Below are 21388 nucleotides of genomic sequence, written 5' to 3'. Positions count from 1 at the left end.
GTCTGTATGGTTCGGTGGGGGGTATTACGTAGTGCATAGATGCATGAATGAGTGACTCACTGTTTGTATGTGTTAAAGACAGCATGTATGCAGGACTGTATGGGTGGATGAGTGTGTATATGGGTGTGTTAGTGAATGAATGACTGTCTCAACAGTGTCTTTATGAGTAACTACATATGTTTTAAACTAGTATATGTGAGTATTGGTGTATATAAGTGAATATATGTGAGAGTGAGAGATTTGAAGAGTTCCTGTATAAATTATTCTGTGTTTCTATAAGTGATTGCTTAAGAGAGTAAATATGTGTAAGTTTCTGTAGCACGAAGTGTGGTGGTGTGTGTATAACTGTATCTGCAACTTAATGGATGTTTGATACTTTGTTTGCATGTGTGACTATGTTTGTGAGTAACTCTATGGATGAGTGTCATTGTGCAACAGGATCAATAGGTGTATGAGTACATATGATGAGTGAGCACATGTATGAGTGACTATATAGGTCTGTTGATGAATGAGTGCATGTGTGTGTAGATCTTGGGATTACTGAATAGGTGTGTTGTATGTGGTATTTGTATGTCCATTGTTTTGTAAATGTTAGTTTATATTTTTGAGTGTGTGTATCAAATGTTAGATTGGGGTGAGGGGAGGTCTGTCACTCTATCACAAGGATGATGTCATCAATGATGTTATTTGAGATGTCATCAGTGATGTCATGAGTGATGTAATTAATGACGTAATATGTGACGTCATCAGCAGTGTATTGCAGGCGTGCGAGTTATAGTTAGCTAAACTAACTATAACAGAGGAATTTAAATGGTTTTGTACAAGTGAAATGTCCAACTAACTATAACACCCCTGAAACTTATGTTTTTTTCAGTGAATTTCTAAGGTTTTTTAAATGCTAATTCCTAACTATAACCTGCCGGAAACATATGATTTTTTCAGTGAATTTCAAAGGTTTTTTTAATGCTAATTTGTAACTATAACGTGCCTGAAACCTAGGGTTTTTTCAGTTAATTTCAAAGGTTTTTTAAATACTAGTTTCTAACTATGCCTACAGAGGTAGGACATGTGAAGAAAGAAGAAAAAAACACAGAAAGAAGAAAAAGAAAAGCAGAAAAAAGCAACAGAAGTCCTCAAAGATAAAGAAAACGGCAGGAAGAAGTAAGCCGTACAGAAAGAACAAACAGAGGAGCAGAAAGAGGCCTTGTTGCAAAATCATCCAGTACCCTCAGCTTTTTCAGATGGATACTGGTGGTAACTTGAAAGCCCCGGAGTGGCGGTCCCCTGGGCTGGGGGGCCCCTCTGGGCCCCCCATTCATTAAACATATTGCCCCAGGACTTGCCACCCAGGGTGCACTTGTATGACTGATTTCCTGTGCCTCGGTTCTACCGAGGCGCAAGATGGCTGCCAACACTTCCTGGTTTGGAGTGTTGACAGTCAATTAGCATACAGCTCGTGATCGGGAGGGTGTGTGGATCCTGCGCGGCCATAGATATATATGATTTTATTTTCGATTTTCGCATCAACTACTTAACGGATTTACACCATTTAATAAAAAGGGTTATTTCTGATCCAAGAACTACCTCTTTGCCAAATTTGGGGTAATTCCGTTCAGCAGTTCGGGCTGTAACCGTGTCTAAAGTTTCCTACGAAAATTGCATGGAGAAAACATGTTGTGGGACCCCCCTTTTTTCTCAGCCCCCGCTTGACGAATCACCCCGAAACTTTGAAGATAGGAGCCGATCGGAGCGCCCCACGAGTTTTTCACGAAGATTCGTCAACTGGAGCCAAAGTTATTGCAAATAGAATGTTGCAGATTTCCTGTGGAAAATAGATCCTAGCTATAACTACCTACTGGCGACTGCCAGTAGGTAGTTATATATATATACATATATATATATATATATATATATGTATATATATATATACATATATATATAAATAAATATATATATATATATATATATATATATATATATATATATATATATATATATATATATATATATATATATATATATATATATATATATATATATATATATATATATATATATATATATATATATATATATATATATATATATTACCTACTGGCGGTCGCCAGTAGGTAAGTATAGTTAGGATTTTTTTCAATGTTAAATCTCAAAATTCTATTTGGAATAACATTGGTGCCGGTTGACGAATCTGACTGAAAATGTTCTCAAAATGGCCTCGCAGCGTTCCGGTCCTTCCCTGAAAGTTTGGGGGGGATTCGTCAAGCGGAGGCCGAGATAAAAGGGGGGTCCCAAAACGCGTTTTCCCCATGTTAATTTCCATAGGGCGGTCGAATTCACTTTTAGCCCGAACGGCTGAATGGATTTCCACCAAATTTGGCAAAATTGTAGGGACTGGTAGCCCGATGTGCCTTTTCTATGTCTCAAGATATGTGCGCCAGTGGATTTTGAGTAATTTAGGTTAAAAAAAATATATATATCTATGGCAGCGCCCCGGTACGCGCCCCGGGGATTGCTCCGGGCGCACCACGCGAGGTGCGCACGTAAAGCTGATTGGCTCTCGGCTGTCTGTAAACATTCGAAACAGTCCGGAGCGGCCGCCATCTTGTGTCTCGGTAAAATCGAGACACAAGAGGTGACTAAAACAAAGGGGGAAATGACCATAAGGCGTCAGGGATAGACCCCCTCTGACCTCCTAGGTTTGATGAGGGGGCTATAAAAGGGCCCCGCGGGGCATTTAAAATATTTTTTTTTGTTTTTCGTTTTGCGCGGGGGGAGCGCCCGGTACGCGCACCGGGGAGCGGACCGGGGAGCGTACTATGAGGAAAAAAGAATGACAGAGTTTTTAAAAAATGAAGCCTTTTTTTAGAAATTAGAGGTAGTTCTAAAAAGAACTTTTTTTTTCTTCTTTTTGTTGTTTTATATTTTTTTTTGTGATTTTTGAACATTTTGTACTTTTTTTGGCTTTTCAAAACAGTTTTATATTTTTTTTGTATTTTTTTAGGGGTAGAAACAAAAAAAAGGGAATTAAAACTGGCTCAACTGGAGCAAAAAAACAAAAAACCCCCAAAATTACTTCTTTTTGGGGCACTTGTGATTGTCACCTGCAAGGACGATGAGCTTTACGCTCTTTTCACCATAGGCGATAAGCTTGCCACATGCAGTACAAGTGATTTTAAAATCAGCAAATCGTGGCTGAATACAAGGCATCATCTCTGATGTTTCTGGTCCCGATGAAGTGGGTTCGTTTCTTTGGGAGGTGGTCCTTGAAGACTGGGGGAGGTTACTGGCCAGTTCCCTGAGCTCTGCACGAGAATAGTTGTTAGGGTGCTTACGGGTCATATGTCGAATCATGTTATTGTTACAGTGAAAGGAGGTCTGTCACTCTGTTACAAGGATGATGTCACAAGTGATGTCATGAGTGATGTCACTGACCATGTCATGAGTGATGTAATATGTGATGTCATCAGCAGTGCATTACACGCGCAAGTTATAGTGAGTCCAACTAACTATAACATGGAATTTCAATGGTTTTATGTCAGTAAAATTTCCAGCTAACTATAACTGATGTGAAACCTATGGTTTTTTTAGTGAATTTAATAGGTTTTTTAAATGCTAATTCCTAACTATAACTGGTGTGAAACCTATGTTTTTTGCAGTGAATATATATACATATATATATATATATATATATATATATATATATATATATATATATATATATATATATATATATATATATATATCCACCCCCGGGACGTAGCTGTTTATTGCTCCCACCAAGTCATATCAAACTGTGCTGTGCTTCTAGCAAGTGAGAGCCCAAAATTCTCTTGCTTACTAGAGGTGGAGGACAATTGCTTTGACAGAGAGGGAGCTGCATGTTCAGCAGCACCCTCTCTGTCAAAGCAATGCCGGATCACAGAGGAGGTGGGGAGCCGAAGAGGACGTGAGGTCCCAGACAGAGTGGGTGCCCTGGGTGAGACCGGGCACCCACAATTGAGGCTGGACCCTGGGGGATGAGGTCCCTGGGGCTGAAATCAGCCTGGAAGGGGGCCTAATGAATTAATATTAGATTTTTTCTACAAAAGATGCTGGCCCTTGGGGATGGGGTCCCCGGGGCCAAAACTGGCCTGGGAGCGGGGCAGCCCTGTCCCTCTCCGTTTTAGTATATATGTATATATATATATATATATAGACGCTCCAAAACAACCAGCCAGGTGCACTCACGAGCGGGGTGTACCCGCTTCACAACACAAGCTCCCAAAGTCCTTTCGAAACACGGCAATGAAATCCGCCAGGAAAGAAGAAAGCACTCTCACGAGGGGGAGGATTCCAACGATTGTTTATTGAAACCTTCAGGCACAAGCAAGACGCGTTTCGGCACTTAGCCTTTATCCATTGCATCGTGGACCGCACTGCGGCCATTGTTTTTAAATGTTACTTCTGCTGTCAACGTCATTAGTGTCATAGACATAGAAAAGGGACATGTACATCGGCACAGTCCCGCCATCTTTAAACATGCAAATACAAACAGCACTCGGAACCGAAATCTTGCACTATTCATAATTAAATAAAGTCACTGCAGACAGCAGTGTATGCTGATTTTGGAATCCGTGTCTTTCTCCGTTTGGTGGCTATAGGCGCCGGATCCATAATTGGAGATATATATATATATATATATATATATATATATATATATATATATATATATATATATATATATATATATATATATATATATATATATATATATATATATATATATATATATATATATTTTTTTTTTTTTTTTTTTTTTTTTTTAAATGCCGGACTCCAGGGGATGGTGTCCCCAAGGACGAAATCGGCTAGGGTTGGGTTGGGGCTGCGTGCCCCCGCTCCTCATTCAAAGTTGGCCTGGTCTTGGGGGATTGGGTTCTGGGCCAAAAATGGGCAGGGAAGGGGGGCCATGCAGACCCCTCCCAAAATAAATGAAGAAAAAAAAGACTGACAATTCACCACCACTCTGCAAACATGACTCCTGGAGCACAACTGGTCGGGGGTCAACAAGCCCTCCTGTTATCTCCAGTAAGCCCTAAACAGTGGGATTGTAGATAGGTCTTCAGAGGCCACACATCCTTTCTTCACACCTCCTGACGCACTGCTTGTTGGGGGATACAGTCTGCTTGGATGCTGAGGGTCCATGAGGACCAACAAGCCCTCCTGTTAGCTCCAGTAGGTCCCATATAACCTGCTTGCTGAGAGGACTTCAGAGTTGACGGCCCCTTTCTCCACCACTCTTTAAACATGCGTCCCGGGGCACTGCTAGTTAAATGATGAAGTCCTCTTGACTCTAGAGTGTCCTTGGGGGCCAACATGCCCTCCTCTTACCTCCAGTAAGTCCCACACACTAGAATTGTTGAGAGGTCTTCTGAGGCCTCACCCCCTTTCTCCTCAACTCTGCAAACATGCCTCCTGGCGCATTGCTGGTTGGGGAGTAAAGTCTTCTTGGATGCTGAGGGTCCTTGGGGACCCAAAGCCCTTCTGTTACCTCCAATAAGTCAAACACAGCAGGATTCCTGAGAGGTGGTTTGAGGCCTGCCCCCTTTCTACACCACTTTGCAAACGCGACTACTAGGTAAAAAACACATGGAAATTCACAAAAACCAAGCCTTCAAAACTCACGTAAAAAATAAAGGTTACAGGCATGGTATAGTTAGGTAATATAGAATTTTTTTTAAACTTCACAGAAAAAACCCAAAGGTTACAGGGACATTATAGTTAGGCTCAGATTCTACTCATACCAAACCACAGAAATTCAGCAATTATACTTACCTGAGTTTACTATAACCTATGCCCTGTACATATATGTGTGTGTGTATATATATGTATATGTATACTCACTGCTTTGAAATTAAAGTTAGTTGGCCAATTTAATATGACTAGCCAGGTGCAATGCTGTTTGTTTTTTCTGTGTAGCTTCCTGGCGCGTTCTGCAACTGTGTTGGTGAGGCACAAGGTGAGAGGGCCAGGACAAATAGTGATGGGGCACGAGTCTCATCTGACCCCCTTCTAAAGACGCCATTGCTTTAATTTATAAATTTCAGGAGCGGCCCATGCAGATAAGAGCGGCGAGGCCCCAGTGCTATTACCTGCATGGGCCGATCCTGATAAATTTGGTGGGTGGAGCACCCTCAAAAAGACAGAGGCAATGTCCTCTGCCATCCCTATGAATTCTTCAGTCTGCCAACAATTAATTTAGACTTATAGTGTTTACCTCTCATGCTTCTGTTCGCCTGCTAATACATTACCCTATTGTGTTGCCACATACCAGGTGAAGAAGACATGTGAAAGCTTAGCTAACATATCTTCTCTCTTTCAGATGAAGAACACAACTGCCCTGCTGTGCGTCTCTCTGGTTCTCTGTGGCTTTTTCACTGAATGCTTTGGATTCACCCTTATGGTGAGGACAATTCCTCATCCTAAAGTTTTCTGATCTAAGTTCAGTTCTGTTGCAATGTGGGCTACTATGATAGTTCAGTAGGCAAATGTATCCATTGAATTGATGTGTGTGTAACCTGAAGATCACAGGGTTGTATCCTGCTGAGCCACTCTACCTTGCTTCCTTCTGATGTCGATAAAATGAGTACCACCAAAGTTGGTCATAACAAATTTCAACAATACCTAGAGACCAGACAAATGCTAGAGCATGCTATATAAGTGTGGTAGTTGTTAGTAGTAATAGCAAAAGTTTAGAGCTACCAAATTATATCAGTCTGTATAATATCCACAACATAAGCAGTCCCTATTTCCAAGAAAATTTGATCAGTGTACTCAGTCCATTGGATAACCCTCTAAGGGTGTGCAGAGTTGTGATGTTTTTCTTCTGCAAGTTCCCCTTCAGATTTGAGACCACTACAATTACTACTTCCCCAAGATTCCAAAGATTTCTGCATGAGTTTCCATGATAAAATTGGCACTTTTTTGGCACTGTTAAATTGCTCTGAAAAAAAGCGTTGCCAGCCTGCACTGAGCACGCATGAACACTAGTTTTAGAGTAAAGTAGTAAGACAACAGCACTCCTGGTTTCAGCATCAACTGTCCCTCAAAGTGCCATGTTTATCTATGAAGGATATTTGTCACGTCCTTGTCACAGCTATGAATATCCCCTACAAACATTTCAATGTGAGGAACAATAGTCTCTAGATCAGGCAGATGTTCTCTGGCTTCACCACTTTAATTTGCAAATCGAGATGACTCTATTTGCAACCAGGGAAGGGTATCCAGTTTTTCCAATTAAAGAAAATACATCCAGGGTTCATACTAAAAGCTTATGAATCCTATTCAACACAACTAGTAGATATCAAGCATTACCTTATTGCAGACAAGGATGAGGCATGCCATTTTTCACAGAAGGCTAATTCGCTAAATCAGGATGACGTCTGGATTTCCTGAAATTGCACACGCTTTTTGAGTAAGAAGTTTTAAGCAAACTGTAGGAATCACAATCTCTCATGTTATTTTTTAATCCCTGAAGACGGAGACTCAAAATATCAGAGGAAGGCTAACACTATATAAACCTGGGGAAATCCAATCTCAATGTCATTCCTCTTCATGCAGCTCGTGGTTTTCCAGTCTCTATGTCAGACAGAGGTTCTGTGGTTTCTATGCCAGATTGAATTTTTCTCAAACCAGATTTTATTGAGGTTCTGCACTGTCAAGACCAGATTGAGATTTTATGTCACTGGATCAGACAGAGGTTCTCTAGCTCAGGATCAGCTTGAGATCAAGTAAGGTGGTCCTTGATTTCTAGATCAGATGGTGATTCTCCATCTCAAGATCAGAAGGAGTTTTTTTTAAACTCTGGTTCAGACAGAGGTTATCTAACTTGAGATCAGACTGAGGTTTTCTATCTCCAAATCAGACTAATACTCTATAACTTCGGATCAGACAGAGTTTTTTTGGCTCCAAATTAGATGAAGTTTCCCTATCTCTGTGTCAGGCAATGATTCCATATCTCCAAATGGAGGTTCTCTGTCTGCAGATCAGATTGAGGCTGTCTATCTACAAATCACTCTCTCTGTCTGAGGATCAAGTGGAGAGTTTCTATCACCAGATCAAGTGGGGTTCTCTAGCAACACATCCAAAACAGGTTCCCTATCTCCAAGTCAGATGTTGGCTCTCTGTCTCCACATCAGAAGGATATTCCTTTTATTCAGTTCAGATGGAAGTTGTCTATTTCTAAATTAGATAGAGGTTCTCTATCATCAAGTCAGAGTTTCTCTGCATATTAAGCTGAAGTACTTGCTCTCTCTAGATCAAAGAAAGGCTCTTTAACTCCAGACAAGAGGAGGTTATCTATTTTTGGATCTGATGGAGGTAATCTATCTCCAGATCAGACTGAGGTTCTCTAACCGCAGATCAGATGAAGAGTGTTTAACTCTAGATCAGACGGAGGTTCACTTACTCCAGATAAATCAGAGCTTCTCTGGCTCCAAATCAGATTGCAGTTCACTATCTCAAATCTCTAGATTAGTCTGGAGCACTTCATCTTTATATCAAGTCAATAATTTACCGTCTGAAGGTCAAACTGAGGTTCCCAATGCCTACATGGTAAATTCTTCACTTTTATTGCAGAGCTTTGGATTTACGGTTGCTCAGTTAGTGCAGGATCCTCTAAACTCTGGATTAGATTAAGATTCTGCAATCTCCTAGGCATGTTGATGTTCCCAATATCCATGTGAAAGTCAGGTGTGCAGTTCTGATCGGCAGGTTGTGTTCTATACTCTGTGGGTCAACCTACGTTATTTTCTACTTTGCCAATGAGACTTTTGCCCTCTGATTCACATCCCATGTTCTTCTTCCTTAACACCCAGACCATGCTCAGATTTGGGGCTAGATTTAGAGGTTGACATACGGTGCTCTAGGTGGCGGAGGATATTACGTCTGCCCCCCTGATGGAGTTCTGTCCACCAAGCTCAAAAAGTACCTTTGCACAGTGATGATCTTGGTACCCTGTATGTTCCTGTCAAGCTGCAAAAAGTTTGGTTGACAGCTGACTACCAAAACTCAACAAACGTTTTGTTGTTTAAAACCAAACTCCCAAAGTCGGAGTTTGTCATTAAAAACAACTAAATAAATGACACCCACGCCCGTGGAGATTTTTATCTGGGTGTTTGGAGTTATTATTTGTATTTTTATGGCCCTAAGGGCTAGGTTTTACCTGGAGGTAACAGACAGAAAAAGGTCATCATGCCTTTCATCCTAAGTAGGGTGGTGGTGTAATGCTTTCGACATAGCCAATGGGGACTCAGTTAACAGAAATTTGGTGATCCACCCGGTTCTAAATGAGACAGGGGGATTGCAGGTTTGGCGAACTGGGTAGTCTGTCACATTTTGGACGGAGTATCCTGCATCAGCTCTTTAGTCTACAGGACCAGATGAATGTCAAGTCAGCAGAGGTTCATCGTTCGCCAAGTGGAGAAGGATTCTACGTCTCTACGGCAGGCTGGCTGTGCAATACAAGCTTGTTTAGAAATCAATCTCTCCATTCTCCAGGGAAATCTCAAATTCTTTGTCATTAGTGAAGGGCCAATCCCACTATGTTTAAATGAATCTGAAGTTGCCTAAAATAACAGAACGTGCAAAATCAACAGTCATAAATTAAACGATTTCTAATTTCTTTTATTCTTGCTTCCTTCTTTTTTTCTTCTTGCCTTCTTTCCTCTTGTTGTCTCATTCTAGCCCAAAGACAAAAGAGGATGGACGTTAAACAGTGCTGGGTACCTGCTCGGACCACGTGAGTACTGTCTTTAACCATTGCTCCATTTCCCTACACTATCCCTTCCCTTCCCAAGAGACTAATGTTTGCCTTAGGTCATAGATTGTGCTTAAATCTCTCATATCCTTAGAAATGAGTAATCAAGTGATTTCTTCTCATGGGAAAATGAGATTTAACATTAACAAGCATTGGCAAAGCCAGATTTTATGGGTTTAATGTGGTAATGTGTGTAGACACTTTAAAGCCAAATACATTTCAGAACCAAAGTCATACTATATTTAAAGCACGGTTGCTTCAATACAATCCTGTATTGGCCAGATGGCAAGGGTGTCGTCATTATATTCCTTCTTTCTATGTCCAGTGGCAGCCAAAGAAAAGAAGGACTACACTGAAGGCTCCTTTGCCACTCGAACTTCATTTGATATAGAAAGAAAACTGAAGTAGGGCTGAATGAAACGCAAGGAACCCTTCAATACAGACAGCTTTTCATTGATACGAAAATAAAAACAATAACACATAATCCTCAAAGGAGACAGCGGGGAAAGAGGGAGGGCGGCCTCTACGATGAATGATACAAAGGGTCAGGGTGTGAGCAAGCAATACGACGAAGGTGGGATTTAGGAGGCGTGCCATACAGTGGAAAGAGGGAGAAGCAATGCCAGGGAGAGGCAGGAGGGACAAGCTGCCCTCAGCGGAACTAAGAGGAGAGGGTACACGAGTGAGAAGTGCAGGTGCTGGAAAAGAAAAACGCGGAGCTGACGGGGGAGAGGCCAACTGTAAAAAACAAAAAGCCCATCATGCTATGCAGTGCAACCAACTTGATTTAAGGCAGAAGGATACACCCAAAGGCATGAGATGAAAGACAAATAATCCACTGCTTGAGCCAAGATTTAACTGACAAAGTCTCAAGGCCAGAGCTGAAAGAAGCTGCTACAAAAAGTTCTTTGACAGGTGTGGATCCAAAGTCCACTGTAAGTGCATAAGAAACAATAGGTCGATTACACCATTGAGCTGTCAAAACCAGCACTTAAGCCAATGTAAAAGATGGAGGCAAATGAAAGATTCCCTCACCTCCTGTTCGTGACCACTGCACACGTATGCTTGTCAATTGCTCTTCTCTGTTGCCCAGTTCAAAACGTTTTCATACATAGATACTGCATAATCGGAAAACTTCATTTTTTTCTTTGTCTCACATTGGCACCTAATAAACACTCAAAGGCTTTCCTACTTTAGCCTACTCCTTGTGTACTCACGTACACCTCAGGGTGCGGCAGTCTGAGTCCAGTGGTACAGGATACATCTTTGTGCAGAAAACAATTAGCATCTATATTTGTGGTGTACACGTTTTGGCAGAGTGAATACAGCAAGTTCTTTTATGGTTCTGGCTATCTGAGAGAACCAATAATGCATTTCCCACCGCAAATCTTCGCAAACACTACACCATATAGCATATTTTGTCCTCGTTTCTGCCCCGGTCCTTCACGGAGGGCAGGGAAAGAGGGGGAAGCACTTCTGGTCTCCCGGTTCTGGGCTGCAGTCAGCAGTCTGGTGTGGAGGTGGGAGGACACTATTTAAAGCGCGTGACACAAAGGACGCGCAGCGGATGCACTGCCGGCGCTTCAAAGGCAAGCCCGTCTGCGCCCGTCCGCGGCCGGTCGGGGCCTGGGGCCAGAACCCCTGCACGTTTAGTAACCATCTTGTTATATTGTTGGCGGTCTAGTAGTTGGGGTGGGAGGAGCTAGGTGGGCTGAGGGGAAGAGGTGGGGTCAGGAACAGGAAAGGGCAGTTAGAGTAGGGACGGGGACCAAGTAAGAAGCATCAATAAAGAGCTCTTAACTAGAAGTCAGTGTCCACGTGTATGTGTGGGTTGGGACACGACAGCTGGCGACGAGGGTGGGATCTGAAGAAACCCCACCTCACGAGTGCCCCGTCCTGCAGCGTGGAGTGCACTCCGCTGCAACGTGGCCCCTGCGGCGCCGGTAGCGAGCCCCCCAGGAGTGGCCTGATCTCCCCTCACGGGTGGACGAGGGTCGAGAAGAAACGCAGCGACACAGCGAGCGAGCGCTGAGGTGTCCTGGAAGCGCTGAATCGGAGCGCAGAAAACGCGGCAGAAAGGGCGCCGAGTGAAGAGCGCCAAACGCCGACCGCGCTAGACGCGCTGACGAGCCCACAGTGCGCCGACGCTGACAAGGGACCGGAGACTCCCTCCGATGCTGCCCAGGTGAGCCTGATGTGCTGCGGAGGCGAGAGGAGGCGAAAAGAGAGCCCCAGACACGCGCTGCCCCACACAGAAGCCAGCGCTAACCCGGCCAGGGACAACAGAAGCGAGACAAGCAGCAGGCACTGCGCGAGACCAGCGCTGGACAAGCAGTCCTTACCTGAATGCGCTGTGAGAGCGGAGGTCGGCCCAGCTCCACTGTGAGTTCCCTAATATCGAATGTGTGTGCCCGGAGAAGGAGAGGAACCTCGTGTTGTGCCAGAGGAGGCGGCCATTACAAGGTCAGGCAGCCTTAGGGACAAGCCCTGTCAAAACTGAGGGCGGCCATCTTTGAGTCAGGCAGACTCTTCGAACAAGCCCTGGCAGCCCCAAAAGGACACCGCCAAGCGCCAACAACTAGTGAACAGTGCTCGTGGGGCACAGCAGCAAGCAGCAACAAACAAACATTGGCAAAGAAACAGCAGCAAGGCGCAACAAACAAGCATTGGCGTCTACAAAGTCTACCGAAAACGCCAGAAGTGAAGGGAGCGGACGCCCGCCCCTGCAACCAAAGTCAAGCGTCAGGATTGAACCCACCTCCTCAGGATGTCCAACAATCGCGCGACAGGCGCACAGGATGCTCCCGCTGGAAAGGAGATCAAAGGCACGCACCTGCGAGCGCCAGAACCCCTAACAGTCACGACAGGGAGCAGCATGGGCCTCAAGTGGCAGGAATGGTTGGAGGATTTTGAGGACTATGTCAAGGGCTCCAGGATTGAGTCAGACGAGGACAAAATAATAACCCTTCGCAATTTAGGAGGGCGCGAGATCAGCAAGATAGTGCGAGAGATCCCAACCGCCGATGGCGACACCTATGTCAAGGTAAAGGACATATTGAACAACCGTTTCCTGCACAAACGAAACGTTGATTATGAGAGACACAAGTTTCACCAACAGCACCAGGACAAGGATGAGCCACTAACGTCTTTCATACACCGGCTAAGGCGTCAGTCCCAGTACTGCGACTTCACAAACTTCTCCCCTGATGCGGCCATCAAGTCTCAAATTATCTCGGGATGCCATTCAGAGTCGCTGAGACGAAGACTACTAAGGAAGCCACAAGAGCTGGCAGAAATCGAGGAGAACTCACGAATATATGATCAAGCTGAAGAAAATGCAGCGGAAATCGAAGTTAAACCCAGCACTAGCCGAGAACATGCCAACCGCGTCTCCGACCGACGACACGGCCGACAGGCTTACCGAGGCAATCCACGTGACCGATCACGCCGATCCAAATTCTCACCCAGACGCCGGACAGACTACCGGCCCAGAGACTCAGAGAGGAGAGACCGACGACCCGAACGCACAAGACGGTGCTACAGGTGCGGGTATGATTACCCCCACATTGACTCGTGCCCTGCCATGGGCCAACGCTGTCGAAAATGCGGACGATCCAATCACTTTGAGGTCATGTGTAGCGAGTATCACCGAGAACAACGTAGCGGTGCTGATCGACGCACCAGCCAGCCAAGATCTTCAAGGACAGAAACCAAGCGGCACCACGCCAGAGCCGTTCAGGATGAACCCGCTCACTCCCCAGCGTCGTCTCACTCCAGTCGTGAGTCCAGACGGTCCAGATGGGATCGCCGATCCCCCTCGAGAGAGTCCAGATCCTCTTCCTCCAGGCGATCGGGCTACACCACTGAGTATGTCAACATTGCTGACAACGACCAGCTCAAACGTTACCCCCGGCTCGACATCATGGTGGGCAATCATGCAGCGAAGTTCGTCATGGACAGCGGTGCCTCTCTCAATTACATCTCTGTTGCTGAGCACGAGCGCATGGTTCCCAAGCCTCACCTGCGCTTTGCGCCCGTTCGAGTATACACATGGATGGCGAGGAAACCACTCCCATGCCTGGGGAAGTTTGACACCACCCTCACACACGGCGATATCACCATTCCCGCCGTCATTCACGTTATCAAGGGACCTGATGCTGACTGCCTGCTAAGTCTTCCGACTGCGGAGCGCCTACGCCTTGTTCACATTCTTTTCAACATAAACGACAGCTCCAACTACGTTGTGAAGTACCCAGCCCTCTTCAAGGGCCTGGGCAAACTAAAAGGCCGACAAGTACACCTGCATATCAACGAGCGAATCAAGCCCATTGCTCAACATCCACGGCGAGTGCCGTTTCACCTGCAATCCGCGGTGGCTCAAGAGCTGCAAGACCTTCTGGATGCCGACATCATAGAACGCACCGAAGGACCCACTCCCTGGGTGTCCCCGGTAGTTGTCGTGCCAAAAAAAGGGACCCCCGAGAAAGTCCGTCTATGTGTAGACATGCGCCTCCCGAACACAGCAATCGAAAGGGAGAGACACCCCGGCCCACACCTGAGCGATATGATTACAGCCCTCAATGGAGCCACGGTCTTTTCCAAGCTAGACCTCAACAAGGGCTATCACCAGCTCGAGCTAGATGACAACTCTCGCTCCATCACCACGTTCGCCACACACCTCGGCCTCTTCCGATACAAACGCCTCAGTTTTGGTGTGTCCTCAGCAGCTGAAATTTTCCAAGAGACAATTCGACTTATCATCCACCACATTCCAAATTCTCTCAACTACAGCGATGACATTCTGGTGTATGGCGCCAATCTTCGAGAGCACGACATCGCCTTTGACCGCGTCTGCAGGGCTCTGCTGGACGCAAACCTGACCCTCAATAAGGACAAGTGCGAGTTTCATCAATCGACACTGAAATTCTTTGGACACATTTTCTCATCCAACGGCATGAAACCAGATCCCGACAAGGTGGCTATGCTCAACAATACCAAGAGCCCTGAGGATGTAAACGATCTACGCTCCTTCCTTGGGATGGCGAGCTACTGTGCTCGCTACATCCGCGACTACGCCACAATAAGTCATCCTCTGAGACTCCTCACGAAATCCAATCAGCCCTTTGAGTGGACCTCCGACTGCGAGCGTGCCTTCAGAGACATCAAACGGGCGGTTGAGTCGTCCGACTGTTTGTCCTACTTCAACCCCAAACGCAAAACAGAGATCACCGTAGACGCCAGTCCCGTAGGCCTGGGTGCGATCCTGGCTCAATATGACGACGAATCTGACCAACGGAGGATAATCGCCTACGCCAGCCGCAGCCTCACGGACCCGGAAAGGAAGTACTCTCAGCCTGAGAAGGAGAGCCTGGCAGTCGTATGGGCGTGTGAGCACTTCCACATCTTCATCTATGGGAAGCACTTCACGCTCATTACTGACCATCAGGCACTCGTGACAATATACGGTAACCCGAAGAGCAAGATGCCCCCCAGGATTGAGCGGTGGGGCCTCCGACTGCAGGAATACACCTTTACAATCATTCACAAACCGGGGAAGGGTGACAACCCTGCTGATTACATGTCTCGCCACCCCCGAGACTCTCCAGCACCGACTTCATCCATAGCAGAGGAATACATCCACTTCGTATCAAACCATGCTCGCCCCCCAGCCATACCAATGGACACCATCCGCGAAGCAACCAACAAAGACGCCGTTCTGCAGATCGTGATGAAGCGAATACTGTCCAACAGGTGGAGACATCATCCGCAAGATGATGAGGAAAACCCCGATGTCAGAAGTGAACTCCAAGCGTTCCGACACGTCGCTGACGAACTTTCAATCACTGAAGATGGCCTTCTTCTAAGAGACCACGGGATAGTCATCCCGGCCACCCTCAGACAAGGCGTAGTTGATCTAGCTCACGAAGGTCATCGTGGGGTCGTCTCCACCAAGAGAGCGCTCCGAGAGCGCGTCTGGTTCCCTGCGCTAGACCAGATAGTCGAAGCCACTCTGAAGGACTGTCATCCCTGTCAGCTAACTGGTCCCAGCACGCCGCCGGCACCGCTCCAAATGACCCCGCTACCTGACGGTGTATGGCAAGAAGTTGCGATGGATTTCTACGGGCCCCTACAATCAGGGAAATATGTGATCGCCATTGTAGATGAATATTCCCGGTTTCCAGTGGCTCAATTCATCCCGTCCACCAATGCCGCCTGTACCCTTAAAGTACTTGAGGAAGTCTTCGCAACCTGGGGTGTTCCCAGAATCATCAAAACGGACAATGGGCCCCCATTCAACGGGCACGAATTCAGTGACTTTGCGAAACAGATGGACTTCCAACACCGTAAGGTCACCCCGCTCTGGCCACAAGCCAATGGAACTGTCGAACGTTTCATGTCCACCATCAAGAAAACCTTCCAACAGGCCACTGCCGGAAAAAGGGACCTGCAAGCAGCATTGAATGAAGTCCTCTGTGCATACCGAACCACTCCCCACTCTACGACGGGTGTCTGCCCTGCCACTCTCATGCTCGGGAGGACACCAAGAACTCGGATCCCAACCTGGGAAGGCGCACTGAGGAAGCCCCTCTCAGACCATCAGATCAAAGACATGGCTGCAACAGATCGATATCACAAGGAGAAGATGAAGGAACATGCTGATCTCAAACGGAGGGCCCGATCCCCTTCCCTCAAGGAGGGCGACAGAGTCCTTGTTAAACAAGAACAGCGCCAGAAAACTGACTGTCGCTTCAGAAACGAACCCCTTACAGTGGTGCAGCAGAAGGGCACAATGGTGACTGCGGAGTCAGAGAACAGGCGGGTCACTCGGAACGCATCCCACTTTAAGAAATGCCCTCCTGAGAAGCGTGACTGCACGCCCCCTGCCTCCGTGCCGGAGAACTCTGAGCACCCCGAAACAGGCACACCTGACTCGGCACCCTGCATGGAACCAGAACCCGTGGTCGAGACCGCTGTGACCACCTCAGGTCGCCCACGACGACAGGTACAGCCTCCAAAGAGACTGATTGTTGAAATGGACTAATTTCACTTTGCTGTTTTGTTAAGAAAGGGGGAGATGTTATATTGTTGGCGGTCTAGTAGTTGGGGTGGGAGGAGCTAGGTGGGCTGAGGGGAAGAGGTGGGGTCAGGAACAGGAAAGGGCAGTTAGAGTAGGGACGGGGACCAAGTAAGAAGCATCAATAAAGAGCTCTTAACTAGAAGTCAGTGTCCACGTGTATGTGTGGGTTGGGACACGACACATCTCAGGGCCGGCCCTAGGCATGTGCAAAGTGTGCACCTGCACAGGGCCGCCAAACCCCAGGGGCCGCCACGACGAGAATCCGTTAGTGGCACTGGCGGCCCCCTGGCAGGATTTGGCGCCTATGGCCAGGGGCGTAACAATAGCCCCCCGCAGACCACGTGGTGCGGGGGGGGGGGGCCGAGCTCCAAGGGGGCCCCTCAAGCAATGTGCACGGCATGGGAGACTGGCAACAACGGTCATTCGGGTCGTTCCTCTAAAAGTTATGTGCGAATCAGCAGCAAAAGTAAAATAGCTGGAATCTCATCATGGCATCAAAGAAAATAGAGTTTTTTTAGGGGGTGGGGCGGGGAGGGGTATCTTACGTAGTACGTACGTGCCGCAGGCTGCGCGCGCCTCTGTCTTTTTCTCCAACTCCTCAGTGTTAAAGTTACTGCAGTCACCGAGGGGGCTCGAGGTGAGGGAGAGATATGAACAGGGGAGAGAGAGTTAGATAGATTTGAGCGTGGGCAGGTTTGACATTTTTGCCTCGGAAACATTTGATTAACAGTCCAGGCCTGCCCCAAAGTTTGCATGAGCAGGTCCTGGAGTAGGACGGAGGGGTGTACTCTCCCAGGCACTGCCGGGGGTCACATGCTTTGAGAGGAATGGGCTCTGATATCACTGGACTGGTGTGACATCGGCGCCCACTAACGAAGTTCGATTTGGATGATGGGGCAGAGCGACGTTAATGAGCTTATCCGAAGGAGATAACAGACTGGGACAGTCGCTCGATCGCAGCCCTGCATCTGCTGCCTCCAGCCAGGGGGCCCTATACCTGCCAGCACAGGGGCCTATTGTCTTCCAGGGAGGTAGAGTTGACTTCAAAAGAAACGTGTTCGTGCGAGAGCTGGACTCGAGGAGAAAGGTCACTGTGGTAGGACATATTCTGACTTTCTGTTTCACAGGATCATATTGATTTTCAGAAATGTCCTTAAAGGCTGTGTGTCACTGAAGAGTCAGGAATGGGCTTCGCTGTCAACCCCTAACCAGCACTCCAGGCCTTATGGCTAGGTTTGAACTATATATATTTAACATATATATCAATGAGTAATAGCTGTGAGGGAGCCAATAAATGAATAGGGAGAGCAGCTGTACCAGAGCTGACCCAAGAGTCTGCCTCGGATCTTAGATCCCGCGCAGGAGCCAAGCCCTGAACATGTTTGCTATGTAAACCATACCACAAATAGTACGTACAATAAGATAAAGTCTCTTCTTCAAAATTCTAACAGTTTATTTCTTTAAAATTTGGAAGCTTTGAAATTAATGTGTCACATTATAACACACCACAGAGAAGTACTTTATTAAAAGTGATATTTTTTAAATATGAACCAATAGAGTACTAAGAGGCAAGACAATTATGTAACCCCTGTACATGGTCCAGATTATTAGAGCAACATTATAGTGGGTTTTTGTACAACTGGTATTCTGCACTCACGTATTTGCATAGTCTATTATATCAAGGCAATAGGTTTTTGTACAAATGGCATTCTGAACTTGCGTATTTTGGAATTGTTTTCATACATCAATCATGAAGCAAAAAAACGTTTTGGTTAAATAAAATATTTGCCTAAGATCACACAATTTAAGTGGAAAATTCTTTGCACAAATCAATACGTAAATGGCTAATCTCTTTGTCTTACATCATGTTAAGGGTTTGTTTTTATCTCTTTGCAGGGGCGTAACAATAGCCCCCGCTGACCCCGTGGAGCGGGGGGTCCCGAGCTCCAGGGGGCCCCCTCAAGCACTGTGCACGCATGGGAGACTGGTAATAAGGGTTGTCTCTCTAAAAATCATGTGGGAGTCAGCAGCAAAAGTAAAATACCGGAAAGATGATCATCACAGAAAATAGTACGAGTTTTGGGGGGGGATGGGGCAGCTACGTATGTGCCAGGCGGGCGTATGGTGTGATTCACCTTTGAGGCACAGTCCGGCTTACTGATGTTACAATGGTGGGCATGGCCATTGTAAGCGTGGCTTCTTATGCTGGTACTGTGGCATTGGCTGATTTGGCCCAGGGCAGGATAAGTACAGCAGAGCGACAGGCAGGGCAAGGAAGGTTAATGTAGAGGGTGGCTAACACAGACACAATGATGGAGCAGTCTCCACCCACCAGGGCCGGCCCTAGGCATGTGCAAAGTGTGCACCTGCACAGGGCCGCCACGACGAGGATCCGTTCGTGGCACTGGTGGCCCCCTGGCAGGATTTGGCGCCTATGGCTCTTGTTTTGTTTTATTGTATTTTTAGACTCCAGGCGAAGGGTCCATGCAGACCCGAAATGCATTGGGTTGTGAAAGAGATTGAGAAATAAGGAATGAATTATATATGGATTTTCGCTGTTTAAAGAAAAGAAGAAAGTATTTCCTTAAATTAAACAATAATTTAATCAAGAATAAGAGTTGAAAAAGCTTTGTTAATTGAATATAAACTTGTTTTGAATTTGGAGAATAAACCTCCGGTTTCATAGAAAAAGTGCACACATACTCCGGGACTGGTACGCATGACCTGGTTTATTCGTATTAATGAGAGGCACTGCCAGACACAGTGCAACTGATGTAGTAGCACAACATTAAGCTTGAAGATACATAGAAAATTGAACAATTGAGTGCACGGAGAACCATCATACGAAAAGTACAAAAGAGACCTCCCTGTTGTAAAAAAAGTAGGAAGCTTCTTTTACAAAAATAGTATTTTATTTAAGATATGATGAAGGGAAGCACAGCACATCCAATAAGTAAGAGGTACAGGGAGATAATACAGTTGGGAAAGAATCTGGAACCAAGGATGTAAGATGCAGGCACGCATCATACATTCCAGGTTCCAGCACACTGGGGTAGGGCAGAACAGATCAACAAGCAGTGGAAAAGCAAGGATGCAACACATCTTACCCCAATAAAAGAAAAAGATCAACACAGATACCTACTGGGAGTTATCTTGGGTCTAACATCAGATTTAACCCTAGAAGCAACAGACAAATCTTTAAGAACAGGAGTCAGAGGAGGTACATTAACTTGCACATGAGGAGGAGCATTGACAAGTGCAGGAGAAGACGTGTTGGTCTGAGCACGTGATGGTGATGGTGATGGTGATGGAAAAGAATCAGAAGTAGCAGGGCATCTAGCAACCCTACGAACATTCCAAACCCTCCCATCTTGTGTGGCAACACAGTTTTTAAACACCTTGACCACCTTAATAGGAGGAAAAAATTTGGAGAAACCTTTAATTAAGAATCCAGGTTTCTTTATCCTCACCCACTCACCCACAACAAAATCGTGAAGCTTAACATTCATTCTGGAATCATAAGCAAGTTTCATACTCTGCTGTTTGTCTTCAACACGCTTGGCAACACTTTCGACATCAACTTTAGAATCATTCCTATTAAGTTTTTTAACCCACCAGGGGCAAATGGCAGAAGAAGGTTCTCTACCCTTCAGGAGTTTGAAAGGGCTCACACCTGTAACCGAATGAGGCGTGATACGGTAGACCCAAAGTCTTTTCCTGACCATCTCCAACCAGGAATCATTGGAAGACCCAATCCCAGAGATACAATCTTTGAGGACACGATTAAAACGTTCCACCAGACCATTTTCTCTCGGCTCGTACAAAGACACAGTATGATGTTTAATACCACAGCAGTCAAGGAACTGTTTAACTTCGGAGGAAACAAGCTGTGTACCGTTATCTGTGACAAAGGTTTCTGGAAAGCCTTCTCTGGCAAAGATCTCTTTTAAGAAAAGCAAAATGACCTGAGAGGAAATACTATTTACAAACTTAACTTCAGGCCATTTAGAGTGGTAATCAACCAACACAAGTGCAAAACGGGTATTAGAAGGTAACTGTTTAAAAGGGCCTGAGATGTCAAAAGCCACTTTTTGCCATGGAAATTTGGGCCAAGCCACGGGTTTGAGGGGGGCAGAAGACAAATGGAGCATTTTGTCACTGGTAATGCACAGAGGACATTCCCTTACCATCCTATCAATCATTTTGTCAATGCCAGGCCACCAAAAGTTTTCCGTAACCAGGCGCTTCATGGACGACATGCCAATGTGGCCTTGGTGAGCTAACAACAAAATCTTCTCTTGTAAAGAAGCAGGGGGAATTAATTTGCCAGACTTAAACAGAAACCCCCCAAATTCTTCAATCTCTGAAGAAACTTGGGAAAAGGAAGCTAATTCAGAAGGAATGGATCTATTATTAGGCCAACCATCCTTCACAAAACCAAAAATTTGTTGACAAATGGAATCCTTTGCCATTTCACTAAACCACTCCTCCTCAGACAATGTCAAAAACTCACT

At 45.9% G+C, this 21388-nt stretch overlaps 1 protein-coding gene across 1 annotated transcript in view; it reads left to right on the top strand.

Annotated features, from left to right (window-relative positions):
- Window positions 1–21388, top strand: part of LOC147701568 (galanin peptides-like) — an 85772-nt gene that overhangs the window by 28837 nt on the left and 35547 nt on the right. Inside the window, exons 2-3 of the mRNA XM_086928675.1 lie at window positions 6362–6442; window positions 9724–9778. Coding sequence (XP_086784801.1) covers window positions 6362–6442; window positions 9724–9778 — 136 coding nt within the window. The remainder of the gene's footprint in view (window positions 1–6361; window positions 6443–9723; window positions 9779–21388) is intronic.

This window comes from Lissotriton vulgaris, chromosome 7 (genome assembly GCF_964263255.1).
Source record: "Lissotriton vulgaris chromosome 7, aLisVul1.2, whole genome shotgun sequence".
Lineage (NCBI taxonomy): Eukaryota > Metazoa > Chordata > Amphibia > Caudata > Salamandridae > Lissotriton > Lissotriton vulgaris.
The sequence above is the reverse complement of the archived record's forward strand: the minus strand, read 5'-3'. Positions and strand labels throughout refer to the sequence as shown.